This window comes from Eumetopias jubatus, unplaced genomic scaffold (genome assembly GCF_037043125.1).
Source record: "Eumetopias jubatus isolate StellerSeaLion01/CBP00866 unplaced genomic scaffold, mEumJub1_p1.0 scaffold_16, whole genome shotgun sequence".
Classification (NCBI taxonomy): Eukaryota; Metazoa; Chordata; class Mammalia; order Carnivora; family Otariidae; genus Eumetopias; species Eumetopias jubatus.
In genome coordinates, this window is record NW_028274822.1 from 74,708,392 (window position 1) to 74,730,340 (window position 21,949).

The 21,949-nt window shown below is 41.9% G+C and overlaps 1 protein-coding gene across 3 annotated transcripts in view; it reads right to left on the reverse strand.

The window, feature by feature from the left end:
• Positions 1-21,949, reverse strand: part of GRK3 (G protein-coupled receptor kinase 3) — a 127,288-nt gene that overhangs the window by 98,753 nt on the left and 6,586 nt on the right. For all 3 annotated transcript variants that reach the window (XR_003612517.2, XM_028124674.2, XM_088019752.1), the window contains exon 2: positions 4,423-4,499. Coding sequence is in view for 2 of the 3 variants with exons in the window: in XM_028124674.2 (XP_027980475.2) it covers positions 4,423-4,499 (77 nt within the window). In the remaining variant the exon portion in view is untranslated. The remainder of the gene's footprint in view (positions 1-4,422; positions 4,500-21,949) is intronic.

Here is a 21,949-nt window from a genome sequence, read left to right on the forward strand (position 1 = left end):
ATAAGCAATTTAGGCAGCTAGCGTCAATGAAAATGAAACCAACGGCAGATGACAGCTTGATGAGGAACTGCAGAGCTGACCACACCTGAACCCACTCTAGAGACAGGACTACTGAGTAACACCTACGTGTCATGTGCCTCCAGCCATGAAGTACACAGCACCACCTGTGAAGTACTCTTACCAAAGAAGTCGAACCAATCTAATTAGCTGTTAGAGCTAGCTTTCAGTTTACAGGAAATACAGAAAATAGAAGTGCATTTTAAATGATCTCATGAAGAAGGGAACAGAAAAATCCAGAATGTGGAATATTCTGCAATACAACTGACCCAGTTTCTTCAAGAAGTCAATTAGGGGAGGTGAAGGGTGGGGACACCTGTTCCAATTTAAAAGAGACATTATTACGAACTACAATATAAGAACAATATTTGGATCCTGATTCAAACCAACCAAGAATGGACATTTTTAAGTTAATCAGAAAAAATGTGACTACAGACTCAGAATTACAGTAAGTATCACCATTAGATATTAAACTAAGAATCATCGTTTTCATTGGTTGGGGTAAAGATTAAGGTTGTATAAGAAAACATCTGTAGTTTTTAGAGATGCATACAGGGCTGAAACCCTATAAAGGGCTTGCTAATTGCTTTATAACATTTTGGCAGTCACACAGAAAGGGGATGGACCAGGCCAGTGGAACAGAATGTTGCAAAAGAATGAACCTGGCTGATGCATATGTATGGGGGATTATTAGTCTACTCTCGGGCATGACTCGATATTTTTACAATAAATACAATTTCATTTCATAGCTTTCACTCCTGGAGCATCCTTTGAGAACCAGTCGCTGTCTTAAGGGTTTCACAGACATTTCTCACGACTGCCTTATACAGTAGGGTACTATTCTGACCCCCCCCTTTTATAGATAAGCAAACTAACGAAATGTCAACCAGTTTGGGGTGGAGCCAACAGGTCAGCCAGTCAGCTATCATCTCAACAAAGCCTCAAAAGCCAAGTAAATGAGAGATTTCTACCTTTTCCATTTCACAAAGCCTGTTCGCACATGGGCTGCAGCACATGCTCGCAGGCAGTCTCCCAAAACCACGTGCCCGCCATCAGCACCGGGGAGGGCGGAAGGTGCCGGAAGGCAGAAAAGGAGCCGACAGGCAGGGGATACAGGGGGAAAGGGAAACAACAGAACCAAGGCGGTGACACACGGAGACAGTCATGGAAAGGGGCAGATGGAACAGACGGGAGAGACAAAGGCAAAGGAGGTGAGGGGCTGCCAAAATGCGAAGATGGAAGACCGACAGAGCCGGCCACCTTCCTTCTGCCCCCACCCCTAACACCAGCCAAAGAGGAGAAGGCCGCAGAGCAGGAGGTGGGGCCAGACACTGAACATGTAGCCATGCCCGGACGTAATTACAGATCTGTGTTTGGCGAGGTTACCATGTACTCTTCTCTCCCCAACCTGCCCCCAAGGCAGTCGCTGTTCTTTCCTGTGACCTTCCAAGTTCAGACTTAGCTTCCCCCGACTGGCTCCGAGCTCACAATGGGGAAGGAAGGGAAGAGGAAGGAATTACTTATTCATCTAAGCAATTTTTAAATTCTTGAAAACAGTTTCATCGAGATAGAATTCATAGGCCACCAGTGCACCATGAAGCTGCTCTCGGGGCAGAGCCTGTGTGGCTGGGGCTAGGGCACAAGGCCCCCTTCGTGCCAGTAAGGCACTCAGGTCAAGGGCTCCCAGGGCCAGCTACCCACAAGGTTTGGACCAAAACAATGGGAAAGGCACCCGCCTGGGGGCCTGCATGTGTGTTGGGGGGACGGCAGACAGGAAAGGCATGAGGATCAGAAAACACAACGGGAGAAAGAATCCTTGGAGCATCTCACAGACCGGCATGAGAGCTCAGGGGGCCCCGGGCTTGCCACAATCCTCCAGTATGCCTTAGTAACGGGGAACCACCTGCTCAAATGACAGGTTAAGAACCACCTTCCTCCCGTAGCAGCATCATATGTAATAGTCAAGAAGTGGAAATGACCCAGACATCCGTGGACAGATACAAGGATACGCAACCCGTGGAACAGCCACACAGTGGAAGACCGCCCAGCATAAAAAGGAATGAGGTCTCAGCACATGCCACAACACGGATGACCTTGAAAATGATCTGAAGAGCCCCACGCAATGGCCACTTATTGTCCGGTTCCATCTAGAAGGAGTGCCCACCACGGGCAAATCCACAGAGGCAGAAATTAGACTGGCAGTATCGAGGGGTGGGGGGAGAGTGCTAATGGGTATGGAGCCTCTTTTGGGGGGTGCCGAAAACGTTCTAAGATGAGGCTGTGGTGCGGGTTTGCACAAGCCTGTGAATACGCTAAAAAAGTATTGAACCGTATTCATGAGAGGAGGCTGTTTTATGCCATGTAAAACAAATCTCAATAAAGCTGCAGATCGATTTTTTAAATTCAACTAACAAATAAGTTGTTCCTTTTTCCCCTTCCCTCCCAAAGATAAGAAGTTTCTCTCTTGCTATCATGACAGTTTTATTTTCTGTTCTTTAGCACAAAAGCAGAAGCAAAGGGGAGCTTTTATTTATGCAGATGACAATTAACCAAATGCCGTGAACACAATGAGAAGCAGCAATAAAACATGAGACAAAAGTCAAACTCTTTCCACTGCTCTGTTCCCGCACCTAATCCTGATGACCGGGCTGAAATACTTCTAGGTAGGCTAAGGGCCACCAGCCCTCCACACATTGTCCTCGGAGCACAGACCGGCCACACTCCGTCTGCTTGTCTGGAACCCAGCATCCAACTTTTGACCACTGTACTTAGGGGTTACCACAGAAGGTGCATCGCCTTAATAGATGGCTAATTTGCAGACTAGATAAAAAGTTTACCAAAAATCCAAAAGACTTTCTGCATCGGTTTCTACTTTACTTGAACACAAGAGAGAATCACGACTCTTTCTTTAAAAAAAAAAAAAAAATCTATCCTGTTCTTATTGGGTGACCCTCTCTACAGTACATTTTATATTCGCTGTTTCCCTTCCAAGAGCCTTTACAGAATGACCAGAGAAGAAGGACAAATCAGAACAAGTTACCTCACCAACCTAAGTCTGCATGTCCTAACCTGTAAATAGAAAGGCCACCCAGAATTACGGCGAAGGATATTCAGTCTCAAAGGGATCAGTCAGTCTGTGTCTATGAATCATGGAGACAGAACTAAGTGCAGAAGCTGAGTTCCAGGAAACTTTAGTACAACCACAGTTTCTTGAAATTTTAATAAAGTAATTTCCTCTAGGATTAAAATAATTTAAAAACTATGACACAGTTTCTTGGCAAACCTTCTCTGAATAATTGTGGGAGGCAAGTAAGGAGCAAAGGAAGGAAAAGAGCTTCCAATTCTCTTATACTCAGCTAAGGTGCTTTCATGTAAAATCCTGGAATTATCTGTTTACCACATTACTACGGGCAGATCAACAATATAGACAGCTGGCAGGCCAAATGATAAATCTTATCCTAGTTGAAAACAAAATATTGTCTAAGAAATTCCTGGACAGCAGGAACTGATTTGGGGGCATGAGAGAAAGAAAATAGGTAGATTGCACTCTCACCTAACCCGGCAGGCAGTCACCTCTAAACAAATTCCCAGCTCTGCGGAAGGCAGGTGAGATACACAATATTCCATTGTTTTGCAGGCCTTGAAGACCCACACTCACACTCAAGCAATCCCTGCTCAGTCCTCACTTCTCCAGGCACTAACTGCTGGTAATCAGAGAACACACCTGCAGAGACCAGGACCAGCACTGGCCAGAGCTGGGTACCAGACGGAGAGAGATGGATCCTTGACCCCTATGTACACAACAGGGGAGTCCTGGTGACCCGCTAAGTAAGACTGAATGGAGCCACGGGGATACGAGTGATTGACACGGAACTGACCATGATGAGCAGCATGCAAAGACTATAATCAGCCCATGAAAACTGATGAGATATCGCAAGCCAGCCCCACACTTTGGAAGGAGATGGCCAACCACAGGGGTGCAGTATGTTTCTGAAGACACATGCCAACTCCTTGTGATCACAGAAAGTACAACAGCAGTAAGGGAGGCTGGGGACCTCAGACTCGGGTCCGAACAGAGAGCTTTTCTTTCTGGTTACCAACTATCCATCCTTTGATTTTGGCAACCCCCAACTGCTTTAAAACCTCGAATCAAACTAGTCTGTTTCCCAATAGCTTATTCACAAGATACATTACTAGGGATGTAAGTAACCGTTCAGTATCTTATTATTCCATAAAACTTCCTTCTTCCCCAGCTGCAGCTATAAAGCACATAAAGCACTAGGGGGCTGCATTTATACGTAACGGTAATGCCACCCGAAACCACCACTGAACTCACAGTATGCCAAATGAGTAAGTGGGACTTACCAATTTTCTGATTAAAAATCTTGTCAAAGGTGATTTCATTTCTCTCCTGAAGATACTTCTGCATCACACTCCGGATACTAAAAGAGAAGAGTGACACGTTTTTAGCAGTGACAGCCTGCATCATGAGAAACTATCCCCAGCGTGGACAACACATAAATGTCTTAACTCGAGGCAGTTGGCTGACCAGAGAGCCCTCGTAATGACATCCGTGACTGCATGGAGGGCTGATGGCACTTAAAGCTGGGGGCGTCATGACCCCAGCTGGTGCCCCCTCCCATGACTCAGGGCCGACCTGACATGTGGACACTTGACCAAAAATAACTTAAGGACTGACTGTGGAAAGCTTGCCCTCAACACCACCGTTTTTCAAAATACACACAAGCATGTGCACACGTGACACATTCTGCTAATCGATTAATGAGCTTCTTTCTAAAACAAAAGCAAATGTTCCCTGGATACATGACTGAGATTTTTAAAAACCACATTTCTATACATCAACAATAAACAGCGAGAAAACATAATTAGAAGGAAGATTTCACTTAAGATAAAATAAGAAACACCAAATGCCTTGAAATAAATCCTTCAAAATATGTGCAAGAACTTTGTAGGAAAATTACAAAATGTACTGAAAGACATAACAGAAAACCTTAATAGATGGAAAAGTACACCACAGTTATGAACAGAAAGATTTAATACTGCAAAAAAACCAACGTCTACCCAAATTTATCTATAAAATCAATTCAACCCCAACTCCCATCACTATTCCACAGAGTTTTTCATAGAACATAGAAACAATTAGGTCTTTATAAACTGTATACAGAACAACACAGGATCAAGACTAGCAAAAACATTTACAAAGAAAGAGAATATCGAGAACAAGGCTCATTATGAAGCTAAAATAATTAAGACAGGATAAACAAATTAATCAATGAAATGGAATAGAGAGCACATAAATATGGAACTTTAATATATAAGGCAGAAAAGGCAGAAAAATGGAGAAACTGGGATTATTCAACAAGTGAACCAAAAGTGAATATCCAAACGGAAAAAGCAGAAACTGAGTCTCCATCATCCACTGGTGGGAAAAAAATTGGCAGCAGCACCACCCCCCTTTTAAAAACTTTTTAAAACAAACTGATTGAGGTATAATCTATATATAGTTAAATGCATATTTATGTGTACCAATAGATGAGTTTTTCACACATAACTACTATCCTAATCAAGATACAGAATATTTCTTTTTTTTTTAAGATTTTATTTATTTGAGAGAGAGCACGAGTGGGTAGGAGGGGCGGAGAGGGAGAAGCAGACTCCCCGCTGAGCAGGAGGCCCCAGGAAGAGCTCCATCCCAGGATCCTGGGATCATGACCTGAGACGGAGTCAGACGCTTAACTGACTGAGCCAGCCAGGTGCCCCCAAGATATAGAATATTTCTATCACCCCAAAAGGTGTCCCTTTGCAAGTCTCCCCATATTCTAGGGATCCAGTCAAATACTGATCTCCTTTCTGTTAATTCAGATTACCTACTCCTTCTAGAATTTTAGATAAATAAAATCACACAATATGTTGTCTTGTGTGTCTGGCTTCTTTCACTTGACATAAGCAAGCTTCCTCCATATTGCTGTGCACATAAGTATTTAGTTCCCTCTTATTGCCAAGTAGTATGGCATTGTATGAATATTCCACCATTTGTTTACCCATTCATCTGTTGATAGACATTTGGGTTGTTTCCAGATTGGGGCTATTATGAATAAAGCTGCCTTAAATATTTTAAGTCTTTATATGAGCACATGTTTTCATTTCTCATGGGTAAATATCTAGGAGGGAAATCGTTGGTCATATGGTTAATTATATCTAACATTATGAAAAACAGCTGAATTATATTCCAAAATGTGTGATATTACATTCCCACCAACAATGCATGAAATCCCAGTTGCCCCATATCCCTTTGCCAACACTTTGGTTGTCAGTCTTCTCAGTTTTAGCCATGTTAGGTAGTGTAGTGGTAGCTTATTTTAACTTGCATCTCCCTAATGAATGATGATGTTGAGTATGTTTGCACATTACTGGCTTATTGGAGTGCTTGCATCTTCTCCTGTGAGGTGTGCAGTGACATCTTTTGCCTACCTTTTAACTGAGTTGTCTGTCTTATGACTCAATTGTAAAATTTCTATGTCCTGGAAACAAGTCCAGTGTCAGATTTATGTGATTGTAATATTTTCTCCCAGTCCACACCCTGTCTTCATTTCCTTCGTGAAGTCCTTCCAAGAGCACAAGTGTCTAGCTGATGAGTTCCAATGTATTATTTCCTTGGTGGACCACGCTAAGAAATCTTTCACATCCCATGGTCATAAAGATTTTTAACCTAATATTTTCCTTTAGAAATTTTAAAGCTCTAGCTTTTATGTTTAGGTCTAAGATCCATTTCAGGTTAATTTTTGTGTATGATGCAAAGTAAAAGTTCAAGGTTCTTTTTTTCCCTTATAATACCTAGTTATTCCGGTATTGTTTGTTGGGGGGGGGAAGGATCCTTTCTCCATTGAATTACCCTGGCACCTTTGTTGATGCAACACTAAATTTGGGTAGGTCTATCTTTGGGCTATCCTGTTTCATTGATCTGTATGTCTATCCTTCCATCAATACTACATTGTCTTGATTGCTAGAGGTTTACAGTGGTCTTGAAATCGGGTAATTCAACTTTGTTTTACTGCTTTTGTGGGGTTTTTGGTTTGTTTGTTTGTTCATTTTTTGGGTATCCTAGGTTCTCTGCATTTCCATTTCAGTTTTTTCCCAGAAATTTCTTCCCAGAAAAAGCCTGATGGGGCTCTGATTTGGATTGTGCTGAATCTATAAATCAGTCTGGGGGGAATTAACCTCTTAATAATATGAAGTGTACAATCCATAAACATGACATACTTCTCCATATACTTAGGTCTTCTTTAATTTCTCTCATTGCTATGTTGTAGCTCTCAGTACAGAAGTCTTACCTTTTCTTGCAATCGTTCTCTGGTTTTGATATCAGGATAATATGATTCATAAAAGGAGATGGGGATTATTCCCTTCTCCTCTATTTTCTAAAAGAGTAGTGTTAATTATTCCTTAAGTGTCTGATAGAACTCATCAGTGAAACCATGTGAGTAGAATTTTCTTTGCAGGAAGGTTTGAAACTTACACATTCCATTTCTTTCATAGATGTAGGGCTACTTCTATTTTCTGTTTCTTCTTGAATTAGCTTAGGTGACTTGTGTCTTTTAAGTAATTTGTCCATTTCATCCAATCTGTCTAGTGGAACTCAAAATAATGATTCTCAGTAAGAGAAGCCAGGTCAAAAGAGACAGACAGAGACAGAGAGAACACACTGTTTGATTACAAAGAGGCAGGAGCAAACACTGGGGGGATGATGTGTATGGTAAAATAATATACATACATCTCTTGGCACAGAGCTCCTAAAACCCTTGGAATTTCTTAGTGGTAGAATATCTTATTCATAATAAGCCCTTTTCAGCCCTACCTGAGTTAATGCTAATGGAGGTAACTCTTGGTAGGCCCCTAGACAGCTTCAGGATGGAGCCAGCTGCCAGAGGAACCAACCATGTGATTAGAGGGTTGGAAATGTTAGCCCCACCACTTGACATCTGAGAGACTAGGGACTAAGTTCAACTACCAGCGACCATGATTTAATTAAGCATGCCTATGTAATGAAACTTGGATAAAAATTCTAGAACGATAAGCTCTAGAGAGCTTCCGGGCTGGTGAACCCATGGATGTGCTGGGACAGAGGTGCTCCACTCCACCCCTTCCCACAAGACCTTGCCCTATGTAACAGCCCCTTTGAAGTTCCTGATTTGTATCCTTTACAATAAACTGAACCATAAGTATAGCACCTTCTTGAGTTCTGGGAGTCATGCCAGGGAAATACCAAACGTAAGGGGAAGGTCATGGGACCCTCAAACTTGCAGTCAGCCAGAGAGTAATGCAGACAGGATCCCATTTGCCGCCGGCATCTGAAGTGGGGCAGTCTTGTGGGACTGAGCCCTTAACCTGGGAGTCTGTGCCAACTCTGGGTGGTTAGCATCAGAATTGAATCCAATTGCAGGGCACCCAGTTGATGTCAGAGAATTGAGAATTGTTGGAAGGTGACATAATGTATGTGCTTGTTATCTTAATTTTGTTAATGGCTTCACAGGTATTGACAAATTTTGCCAAACTAGACATCTGAGATATGTAGTTTGTTTTACATTAATTACACTTCAAAAAAGCTGGGTTTTCTAAAATTATATCACAAGGAGGTAATCAGCAAAATCTTGAGTGTTGGAAATTCTCTACAACACCTGACCCTATTTCTTTAACAAAAAAATGTCAAGAGGGAAAAATGGACAGGAACCTATAGTTAAAAAAAAAAAAGGCTTAAAAAAAATAACAGGCATGATGGATGGACCTTATTTAAAACTCAATTTGAGTAAAAAAAATATCTTATAAGAAATGGAGAAATGTGAATATAGACTGAATATCTGATGTTAAGAAAGTATTACATTTTAGCAATGGCAAGGTATTATATTTTTATATTTTAAAAGATTTACCTTTTGGTGATACATACAGAAATTTTGCAGATGAAATGATCTATTATGTCTACATCTGCTTCAAAACAATCTAAAGGGAATTAGGAGGTATGAATGAAACAAGACTGGCTATGTGTTGATAACACATAAAGTTGAGTAACTGCTACATCAATTTCATTATACTATTCTCTCTGTACGTGGTTAAAATTTTCATTACAGAAAGTTTTTTAAAAAAATCAAGTTCTGGCCTCCAGACTCCTGAACCATTTCTTTACATACCTCCTCATCAAAACAAAGCATGTATACTATATATAAAACCCTATATATTGATTGGAGGCCTAATGAATTTTTTTAAAAATTTAATGCCAAATGGTTAGAGATATATTAACCCTACCCATCATGACCTATTGGGGGCCTGCCATATAAATACCATACAAGGTAAGTATAATAAATATCATATCATAATTTAAAATTTTTTTCTGCTACTAAAGTTCTTGAAAGATCTGCTCTCTACTGGCCAAGGACTAGCAGGCTAAGTCGTACTTGAACATCTTACTAGCAGAGAAACCACAATATTTATGACCTAGTTAGCCAATTCCCATTATTAAAAGCCTCTGTATTCTCTACGAGGTTTAATTCTGTTTTATTCTGATGTCCAAAACAAAATGCATTTAAACAAATATCTCTAATAATATGTGACATATTGCCTAAAAAATAAAAAATGAGGGTACATAAGGTGGTTGTGAAGATAAAGCAAGATAAGAGGCTGCTTTGTAAGAAGCACGATACAAATGAGTGATTACCATTACTGACCACCACGAAACCCAAAAGGCAGATTTTTTTAAAGATGAGATGACTAAGCAGTCATACAAAGATTCAATTCCCCCAAAAGGAAATTGCTTTCTTTAATATGTAGTTACTAAATATTTTCCACGAACTGCTCATTAAACACCCAAAATAGAGCTACATTATCCCAAGTCACAATAAAAACTCCACCACTAGATTTAAAACCACTGAATTCTGCCAGATAGACTCTGAAGAGGTCTGTAAAAGTATGTGGTATGGTTTAATGTCAACTCTTCTCAAGGTTCCTCGGTTCACCAGATCTTTGGCAGGAAAGTCTTGCATGTAATTTGCATAACATTAAACATTTCAGCATGAGGCAATCTACACTTAGACAATCACAACCCGATTAAGCTAAATGTGAATTTAAGTTCCTTTGTGTTTTTTTCTACAATATTTTGACAATCTGTATCAGCTTTTTAATGCCTTTTCCTTTGCAATATATTACCTGATATTACAATGACACTAAACATAACTTGAATTTCACTGGTCTGAGAAAACCCATCACGTTAACAAAAGTCGTCCCTCCACAGATACAATTGGAAGGATGAACACATTTACCGGGTCATCAGCTGACCTAATCAAAGCTACGAAACCTCATGCTTTACACCATCCCTTCGAATCAGTTACGATGATCATGTTAGGATTTTTCCAGAATACTTCTGAATCGGCAACAGCACAGGAACAGCTAAGCCTCGGAGGAGGAGCGAGAGACCAAGGGCAGGAGAGTCTGTAGCAGGGTCTGGAGCATCCTCCTTGTTTCCAAGAGCAAGTTTCCATGTCATTATCTCATCTACAAGATTCCAAGGGCCTCTCATTTTGCCCACTGTCCAAACTCCTTAGCATGTTACAGGCAGCATTTTCAAAGGGGCCCCAGCCCACCTCATCACCTGCATCCTGCCTCTGTCTTTCTTCCAGAGCAGTCATGCTTGTTTTCACCAACTCAATGATTCTGTAAATGCCAGTCCTCCTAATGCGTCCTTTTACATGCAGACCTCCTACTTATCCCCCAGGGTCCAGGCCGGGGGTCATTGACACTGCGATGCCTCCCCCATCTCTTACAGAGGAAAGTCACTTGGGTTTCCCCTGCATGTCCTGTGGCACTGCTATACCACTTGCCCCAAGTATCTGTGTATCTCCATCCTCTGGGGGAGGAAAAGGCGATGCATCCGTCTGTTCATGTAATCATTCATTCATTCATTCAGAATATGTCCTGCATCCTTTCTGTGAGACAGCCGGCCACTGTGGGTGACACCAGGGATACACATAGTGAGTCCTCCCGTGTCTCTGCCCTGGAGGAGCCCATGTCTACAGGGGTGACAGGAGTAAACAGGAAGCCCCAGTCCAATGCGGCAAGTAAGCTTCAACAGGGCCTGCAGAGCCCAGTCAACTGAAGCACAGAACCTGAAGGGCCTCTGGCAAAGACGAAATCAGAGAGTGCAATGGGACCACTCGAGAAGGGTAAGTCGTGCCAGCTTGTACCAAATAACTGAACCAAATGGACAGACGACAGCAACAATTAAAACACACCCACTCACACATAAACGCCAGATCACAAACGCTTCCTACTTTTAGACTCATTTATTTTTCTGGCTATGTGCAAAGCATACCTTCATCACCACCCATGAGATTAATGTCAGCTCTTCATGGCTTTTTTGAAAGCAAACACGTCCTTTCCAAAGACTGACAGATGACGTTCTGTTTCTACCACTGGTAAAAATCCTGACTCGCTGGACACAAGTCGCTGTACCTCCTTGTCCCCCAAACACCACCCAGACCTATTGTCTCCCACTCTTCCCCAAGACAACATGACCCAGGCTGGGACCTCAGTGCATGAGCACTGTCTGGTCTGGGCAAACGGATTCACAAACTAAAATATGCTCCACAGAAGATCAGTCAATATAATTTTTCTTCGACTTGTCTTTCAGTTTGGTATATGATACCTATTGTCCTACGAGAACTCAGCGTGATCATATCATCATATCCACTGATCTTCTCCTTTAGAGCTTCCAGGTTTGGGGGTCGCTTACAAGAACTCTTTATTATACTCGAGTAAAAACAAAAACACATTCTCTCATATTTTTAATATTTTTATGATTATCTCACTGAACACTCTGGCATTTATTTTTTTATACAATGTGAAGGGGTTATAACTTGGACAGCCAGTGATCACCCACCATTCTTTCCCCACCAGACTCGAACTGTCACCTTTATTCATAAACCAAATTCACACATATACGGCTTTGCATGTGTGGGACAGGGTTGTGTGTCTGTGCCTACACCAAAACCACAGTTGTAACTGCTACAGCAATGTTTTCTTTTTGACGGAGAAGATTCCCCATTGTTTCATTTTTTTCAAAATGGGATTGGTTATTTTTGCCCATTCTTCTCTTCTAGATGAAGAGTCATCTGCTTTCAAGTTCCTTGAAACTCTCGTTTGGATTTTGATTGGGATTGCCTTGGATTTAGAGATTCTTTTGTTTTGTTTTTAATTTTTTATTGTTATGTTAATCACCATACATCATTAGTTTTTGATGTAGTGTTCCATGATTCGTTGTTAGTGCGTAACACCCAGTGCTCCACGCAGAACGTGCCCTCTTTAATACCCATCACCAGGCTAACCCATCCCCTCACCCCCTCCCCTCTAGAACCCTCAGTTTGTTTTTCAGAGTCCATCGTCTCTCCTGGTTCGTCTCCCCCACCGATTTCCCCCCCTTCATTCTTCCCCTCCTGCTATCTTCTTCTTCTTTTTTTTTCTTCTTAACATATATTGCATTATTTGTTTCAGAGGTACAGATCTGTGATTCAACAGTCTTGTACAATTCACAGCGCTCACCGTAGCACATACCCTCCCCAATGTCTATCACCCAGCCACCCCATCCCTCCCACCCCCCACCACTCCAGCAACCCTCAGTTTGTTTCCTGAGATTAAGAATTCCTCGTATCAGTGAGGTCATATGATACATGTCTTTCTCTGATTGACTTATTTCGCTCAGCCTAACACCCTCCAGTTCCATCCATGTCATTGCAAATGGCAAGATCTCATTACTTTTGATGGCTGCATAATATTCCATTGTGTATATATACCACATCTTCTTTATCCATTCATCTGTTGATGGACATCTTGGCTTAGAGATTCTTTTGAAGAGAAATGACATCTTCCCAAACTGCGTCTTCCTTCTTATCTAGAAATATCTTGTAGCTCTCCATTTACCCAGGTTATCTTGGTCTTAATAAAGTTTTGTTTTTCTCCATACTGGATCTTGTTGGTAATTACGGTAGTTAGTGGGGTCTGGTTTAGAACAACACATTTGAAAACACTTATTTTAAAATAATTATTTTGAAATGTTTTGACAAATTAATATTCAAATAACTTAAAAATAGAAAGCTGTTAAAGTCATTTCTGTAAGAGAGACTTTGCATCTCATAGTTTCATTAGGTGCTGGAAGGATGCTTACAGGGTAGATTGTCGTAAACAGCCAGGGTTATTATTTTTTTCCTGCTAAATTTAAACATCGGAGCTATGATTTAAATGAGAGTCATGAAGTTCAGTGAAGTCTTTTGCACTTGGGGGGGGTAAATGGATATGGTTTTCTAAAGTTTCATTTCTTTTTTTTTTTTTAAGATTTTATTTATTTATTTGAGAGAGAGAGAATGAGAGATAGAGAGCAGGAGAGGGAAGACGGTCAGAGGGAGAAGCAGACTCCCTGCTAAGCAGGGAGCCCGATGTGGGACTCGATCCCAGGACTCCAGGACCATGACCTGAGCCGAAGGCAGTTGCTTAACCACCTGAGCCACCCAGGCGCCCTAAAGTTTCATTTCTTACTATGCTCTCTCTCTTAGAAATCCTTCTTGTGTGTTTTTTTTTTCCCCTTCATCGTTCCTCAGGTCAACAGGTTGTAAATCTGTCCACACCACCTGGATTAGTCAGGACTCTGGCTGCAAGGGAACTGACTAAAACCCTACTCACACCTTTGCGATCAGTGTCACGGAGTCTCTTTTTGAGTCACCTACTGCGGTTTCCAAAAAGCACTTCATCCTCCCTGCACACATACCCCCCCACCATCAGGGGCCTAAGTTGTGGGAGATGCAGTATGACTTGCATCTGTGTGCACGCTCCCACAAGGAGTTTATATCCTAAGGCCCCAATGCTCTTACCCTGACATGGGGTCAACCGAGGCTTCCAGCAGCCCTGCAAGCATAGAGTTGTGATCCTTGGGTCTAGCCATCTACTTATAATTCTAAAAATGTTCAAACGTGCAAAAGAGTATAGTATAGGGAGCCCCCGTAACTGGCCTTCAACACCCCCTGAACAGTGGCCAAGGTTTTTAGTCTGTGGCTTTTATCGTCACCCTGACTTTCCCTTCAGTTTCCTTTTTTAAAGATTTTATATATTTATTTTGACAGAGAGAGGGAGAGAGTAGGAGCGGGATGGGGAGAAAGGCAGAGGCAGAGGGAGAAGCAGGCTTCCCGCCGAGCAGGGAGCCCGATGTGCGATTCGATCCCAGGACCCTGGGATCATGACCTGAGCCGAAGGCAGGTGCTTAACCCACTGAGCCACCCAGGTGCCCCTTTCCCTCAGTTTTTAAAGTATTTTAAAGCTTGAAACCTCTGACTGAATGTCATTCTACCCTTACTACCTCAGTTTGCATTTCTAAAGATTAGGGCCACTTTCCTTACATAAATACAATCTATTATTACTCCCCAACACCCCCCCCCCGAGAAATAATAACTCCTGAAGACCTACTGCCCAGTTCCCATTCAAATTTCCAAAATTCTTTCAGAGGTGTCTTTTGAGCCAGGATTTAATCTAATGTAATCAAGATCACACATTCATTGGCCTGTTCTCTCTCTCCAATCTGTTATAATCCAGAGTATCTCCCTCTCTCCACCACCCACTTGTTATCGGCACACCAGTGACTTACTGAGGACACCAAGATAGCGGTCTGGAGGAGAGCTCCCATTCTGGATTTATCTGTTCACTTCCTCCTAAGGCCGATCTGTTCCTCTAGCTCTGTATTTCCTGTAGGCTCAAAGTTTACCTCTAAAGACTGTATTATATTCGAGGCCAACATTTGGGAGTGAGAATGGCCTTGGTACTGGATGGTCCTGGTATTTCATATTGCCTCGCCTAAGAAGGTACATAGGTATTTTTTCTTATTGATGTGAAAATTACTTAGAAAACTGAATTGGTGATAGTCTGATTTCTCCTTTTCAAATTCCCCATGACATTTCATCTATTGGGTTCATACTCTGATGACCTTTGCCTACATCAACACTTTCATTAAGAGTTGCAAAAATAGGGGTGCCTGGGTGGCTCAGTCGTTAAGCGTCTGCCTTTGGCTCAGGTCATGATCCCAGGGTCCTGGGATCAATCCTGAGTCGGGTTCCCTGCTCCGCGGGAAGCCTCTCCCACTCCCCCTGTTTGTGTTCCCTCTCTCTCTCTCGCTTTGTCTCTGTCAAATAAATAAATAAAATCTTTAAAAAGAAAAAAAGAGTTGCAATAATGACGACTCTTCTAACATTTGCTGCAGTCCTTCTATAAGGAAGAATTATGTCCCATCAAGTAGGACTTTCTGATCACCCTCAGATGTAGCTCTTACAGGAAAAGTAAGAAAAGTGCTAAATTCTTTACCTTTTTGATTGTCACTTTTCAGGGATGGAGTTGGTACCATATTTTGACCACCAGTGGTGATCAGTAAGGTGTTCTGTTTTTATCTGTGTTGTTTGGGGATCTCCCTTTCTGATACCATGGATGTATTAGCTTCGCACTGCTGCTATAACAAAGTACCTCAAACTTGGGGGCTTCAAACAAGAGAAGTGTATTATCTCACAGATCTGCAGGTCAGAAGTCTGGAATGGGTCTTGCTCAGCTAAGATCAAAGTGCCACCACAGCTTTGTTCCTAGTGGAGGCTCTAGGAGAGTATCCATCTCCTTATCGGAGCTTCGAGAAGCCACCAATATTCCTTGGTCTGTGACCCCATTCCACCATCAAAGCCAGCAAAGGGCAGATATTCCTTCTCATGCTACCTCACTCTGACTCTGACTCGCCTCTCTTCCTTGCAATGGTTCTGGGCACAGCCAGGTAACTCAGGATAATAATCTCTTATTTTAAAGTCTGCACATCAGCTGCCTGAATTACATCTGCATCCTAATACTTTCTTGCCATGTACCGTTCACATACTCACAGGTTCTGGGAACTAGGTCGTGGACATCTGGGGGGCGGGGGGTGCTATTATTCTGCCCACCACAAGGGTTTGAATACATATTCAGAGTATTTTCATCAACTGCAGCCATATTCTTTTGATAGTCACACCGTCCTGCCTTTGGCCAGTGAGGACCCCTTCTTTCTGCCCCTGCACTTGTTAGATCTGGTGCCCACACCAACTCTTGGATGGCTCCTTTTCCTGATACAACAGATAACAGAAGTTCCAGGCTCTTCTTGCCCAGGCCCTGCCCACACCCAAAGGCAGGTGTGTTTGTGAAGGGTACCCACTGCAAGAGGACAGCAGTTGTCTCTCAGGCTTTTCCATGGCTGGAGCTGAGACGTACATATATGTGATAAGACCCTCCCCTCAAAAAAAAATCATGAATTTAAAATGACTTTCCAATTCAAATTTAACCAGGGTTTTTACTTAGCTCTTGTCTTGTACTCCTGTATCTCTTCATTTACATTTAAAATCTTGGTTCTTATTACCCGGCTCTATTTATATAGTCTATATGAAATGATTTTAAACTAACAATAATATTAACACTTCTGAATGCAGCCCTATTTATCCTTAAAACATACAGGACAATTTGGCATCATCTTGCAAAACTGAAAACGCCCGTCTCTTACTTCTAGGGGTCTATTCTACAGGCCCAAACATACCCAGGTCAGCACATTCGCTGCTGTGGCACTTGTGATTATGAACACCAGGTTAGGTCAGCAACGGTTTTATGATTCATCATGCAGCAATTCAAAAGACTGAGAAGCCTCTCCACGTTACCAATGAGGACAAGCTGAACATGTCTCAGTAGGTACAGAGGGCAAGTTGTAAAGGGACTCACTACTTTGTTCCTGACAAACACAACCCCATCCCAGGATGATGTCAACAACCTTTCTGTGTGAAGGTTAAATGTGCAACCTGTTTCATTAATTTCCTATCACTATTTAGAATGGCCTGCTAACAAGGTTAACATGAAAAATCCTTTACGTATCTAGAGTAAACAGACAAGTAGGTTCAAGCCAAGGATACGCATGTACTGCTGATGGGCAGAGAGAGAGAATTTTACTTTTTGTTTTTTAAGATAAGAGTACCTGTGAAATTACAGGAAGATGTCTAGGGTCAGAAAACATTAAGAAACTTTGACATGTAGCCTTTCTCAATTTATAACATGGCCATTGTTAATGATAACTCTATTACTGAACATGAAATTTAGGATACCTTGTCTTTTAAGGAATTATTCATATATTTATTATTAAATCAACATCTCTGATGAAATTATATGTGAGCCACCAGAGTACTTTATCAGATCTCTATAGTTGATAACCCTTACTGGGTGAAAACAATTCATTTTCAAAGATTTTATTTGTCAGAGAGAGAGAGCGAACATGAGCAGGAGGAGAGGCAGAGAGAGAGGGAGAAGCAGACTCCCTGCTGAGCAGGAAACCTGATGTGATACGGGGCTCGATCCCAGGACCTAGAGATCCTAGAAATCGTGACCTGAGCGGAAGGCAGCTGCTTAACCGACTAAGCCACCCAGGCATCCTGACAATTCATTTTCAAACTGTGTTGGTAATATCTGAAATTGACACTGTTCTAAGAACCTTCTTTTCTTAGATGATTCATATGGCAAAAGATAGTCTGTAGGTGTCTATTAAAATGCAGTTTTGAGCCCTTTGCTAGCAATGTGATCTTGAGCAATTAGTTTCTCTCTGAACCCGAATTTCCTCCTTCTAAAGGAGATGATGAGTATTGTAGAGCCATTTCCAAGAATCTGAAAATAAGGAAGAAAGTGTGCCCTCTGAGAGTAAAGATTTTAAATCAATACGTAACACAAAGGGCAGAGAAATGCCAAAGTTTCCTGGGCTGGCTGGCCCTGGCTGTGGCTTCAGTAACTGTCTTATCAGATCCAGAGGAGGTCTGCCCCCCAGTGAGAACCGGAAGGACAGGTCATCACAGAAGCCATCACTGCCAGGGAATTCAAGGACTTCACATCCAGCGTAAAGCCACCCTGTGGGGAAGTGACTTGGTCCCAGCTACTGAAACTGCTAAGTCTCAGGCTTAGGCCCTTCTGACACCTCGGGACATTCCGACCCCTCGGGCCATGAGCCCATGCAGGCTACACTACCTTCTGAGGAACAGTGCACTTCCACGAGGGAAACTCCCAGGAGAGAATGCTCTGGTCACACAGCCTTTGGGCATCTGAACTCCTGGCAGATTAGTGTTGAGCATAAAGGAGTAAATTTGATATTCTAGTTAGTCTGGCTTTTCAGATAAATCTACTAGGTGAATTAGTGCATTCTGGGGAGTGGGAGCCTCTAGCTTCATCTGATTCTCAAGAGGGTCTTTAACTATATAATAAGAACCACCAGGGCAACGAGGAAAAATATGGGTTAGTCAGGCAGACTTGGCTGATTAGCATGCATTTTACTATAAGAGACAGATGTGCTCAATGCAGTAATAAAATCTAGTTTCTGGGTCTGAATGGCTGAGGGTCATCCCAGAGACCACAGGAAGGACACTAGCGTCTAAGGAGACGGCCCAAATAGACAAAACGTACCTTTCAATATGGTGGACAGGTCTGGAGCATTTTTTTTCTTTTTTAAATTTCTACCTACCACAATAGAGGATAAGTGTAAAAACTAAAAACAGTATATACATGTAAAACTATAAAGCACTGCATACAAGTATTAGTGAGGTTTTTTAACTCTCAATTCAAATCTATCAAATAAATATGAAATAAATGATCAGCTGTCACTGATTGATACACACATACAGATCTAAATGTTAAGTCCAACAACTGGCTCGCCATCGAGATCCTTTCGGTATTGACCCAAGTCATGCCCCAGTTCTGGAGAGAGCTTCCAAAGAGGAGAAGAAGGTTGGAATCAGGGGCGCCTGGGTGGCTCAGTCATTAAGCGTCTGCCTTCGGCTCAGGTCATGATCCCGGGGTCCTGGGATCGAGCCCCATATCAGGCTCCCTGTTGGGCGGGAGGCCTGCTTCTCCCTCTCCCACTCCCCCTGCTTGTGCTCCCTCTCTCGCTGTCTCTCTCTCTGTCAAATAAATAAATAAAATCTTTAAAAAAAAAAAAGAAGAAGAAGAAGGTTGGAATCAATGAGGCACTTCCAAAGAGTCTTGCTTATTCTGTCTGTTCTGCCATCACAGACCCTACCCCTAGATCCCTAGATGGTCATGAGATAACCAGTACGTAATGGCCAGGAAAAAATAAGCTTTTCTTATTTTGTAACCTGATCTTTTTATTTTTAATAATTTGAACACCCATTCCCCATTAAGAAGGGCACTTTAGTGAAAAGACAGAGACACGGAGACACTGCCTGGTTCTCCTTATGGAATAAAAAAACCAAGCAAACGATTGAACCCTAAGAAATCCCTGACCACAGAAACTGTCACACTTCTTTGCGGGGGGCGGGGGGAGATCATGAACCTAAGTATAGCCCCTCTCATGCATGACTCAGAAACTGCTAATGTGCAGAAAATACCTTCTCCTTCTAGGCCAGTTCTAGTTGTGACATTTTGCATAAATAATCAGTTTTTCTCCACTGCCAGTGGCAACCAAAGAGAAGGAAGCAAGTCCTAAATGGGGCACAGAAGACAGCACAAAAGCTTTACACTCTAGTCTATACTTAATGTTGGGATGACAAAAGCATAATTAGGGTGTCATTATAAGAAAAAAAAGAGTAAACATAGTTAAGGAAAGAATGACCGATGAAAGAGGAATATTAAAATCCCTTGACCTTGCCCGTTAGGGTTAGTTCTGTTTCTAAATGGAGTCTAGGTACCTCGTTTTCCACCCCCTCTCAACCAAATAGCAAAAGTCTCATATTTTTAAAAGAAGACACATCTGAAATGTCATCTCAGCTTTAGACACTCACAATGCAAAATGAAAGCCTGCAGTACTCAACAGCTGTGTACATGCCTTCCCATGTAGCTCCGAGTTCATTTTTAACTTAAGCCCTTATCAAATGCAATGCAGATACAGAACATTTAGAGTAACCTGAAAATATAACCAGAGTGCTCTTTCTAGAAAAATAACAAAGAACAAGGACTGACTTATGACACAAAGCACAAACACCAAGAGTGTGTTCTTCAGTAAAGGTGCCCTGCTGAACACGAAGATGCTAGCTGCCTTCCCCAGCAAACTCCTAATGGAGTTGTAGGTGTAAGTTCTTGAATGTATGAAACATAAGCCCTAAAATCCTCAGAAAAAGACTTTTGCAGCATAATTAAAGCTCATTCTCTTCCTAAAATATTTTAGCCTATACTTATCTAAGAAGTATACAGGGCCTGGAACTTACTTAGCGCTTGGCAAGTGGCAGTCCCTGTCATAATACACGTGTAACCCATCCTAGCTTCCAAATTCTCACTTAATGGAAATGTTAATCCCCTAATCAAACTCATGTAATGAATTTTAAATCACTGGGGGAACCGAAAATTTTCTACCCATAATGGAACTTTAGAGGGACTCAAACATACACTTGAAATACAATTTTTCACTCATTTTACCATCACTGAATTAATTATAGTAATTTTACAGGTATCTTTTTAGTCTTTGTAAATTTTAATATTCTTATTTAGCCAGGTAATGTTCAGAATGATAAGAAGAGATTACACAGAGTACATACAGACTTCAGCTGGATTTGGGTAGTGACTAAAGGAATAGGGGGACAGCTTCCCATGAAAGCCATTGTGGGATGGGGAGCTGCCTTCAGATACTGGAAAACCTGTCACTTTTTACAAGGGATTAAACTTGTTTTGCATAACCACAAAAGGATAGCAAAAGATCAGCGCACAGAATGATTGCAAAAGAGCTTTCCAACACCACAGAGCTTCCAAAGATGTTCCTCAAAGATGACCTGCCTGGACGTCAGACAGGGACGTCACCCACCCAATGTATGACTAAATTGGATGCCCTCCAAGGTCTTTTCAAACATGAGATACTACACTGCTATGTTATTAACATGCAATCTATTAATGTCTAAGGAATACTGAAATGAATCACCTTATGCTCAATACACTGAAGCCAGCTGCTTTTAGGCTATGATTTTTGGTTCATTTTACTGAAGCAAAGACCTCCAAAGGATGAGTTAACTCTCCTAATTGCTTAGTTATCTGTACTTAAGAGTAGCATGCTTGTTAACTCTATGTACTAAGGTCAACATAGCCCAGAGCCTAATGGATAGATGATGGATTAATGGAAAGATGGATAGATGGAGGAGGGGATGGATGAATGGATGGATGGAAGGAAGGAAGGAAGGAAGGAAGGAAGGAAGGAAGGAAGGAAGGATGGAAAGATGGAAGGATAGATGGATGGACCAAAGGAAGAAAGAATGGATAGAAGGATGGGTGGATGGAAGGATGGATGGATGGATGGAAGGATGGATGGGTGGGTGGATGGATGGGTGGATGGATGGATGGGTGGATGGAAGGATGGATGGGTGGGCAGATGGAAGGAAGGAAGAAAAAGAGGGATGGTAGAAGGGGAATTAAGGGGGAGGAGTAGAAAAGAAAGAAAAAGAACCGAGTGAGGCATCATGTGTACAAGGTTCTAGACAAACAATGCCACCACAAAGCCAGAGGAAGACAACTGAGAAGAAATCTGGGAAATTCACTTACTTATGTGCCTAAGGGTCAACATTTGCTCTTTGCTGCCTGAGCCAACAAACCAACTTTTCAGAAGTCCTGTCTCCCAAGCCTGCTTCCTCAGAGCACAAGGGGCTCCACACAATGCTGCTTTATATCTGCTACTGTTCTGTACTTTCTCAAGGTGTCACGTTTTGTGCCACATATAATCCCTACAGCAACCACCTATGGTGTAAATTAAAGAAAAATCACCCTTTAATATTTCATCCAATCTTTTCCCAAGTTATCAATGTTTGAAATTAATGTTCTCTCTTGT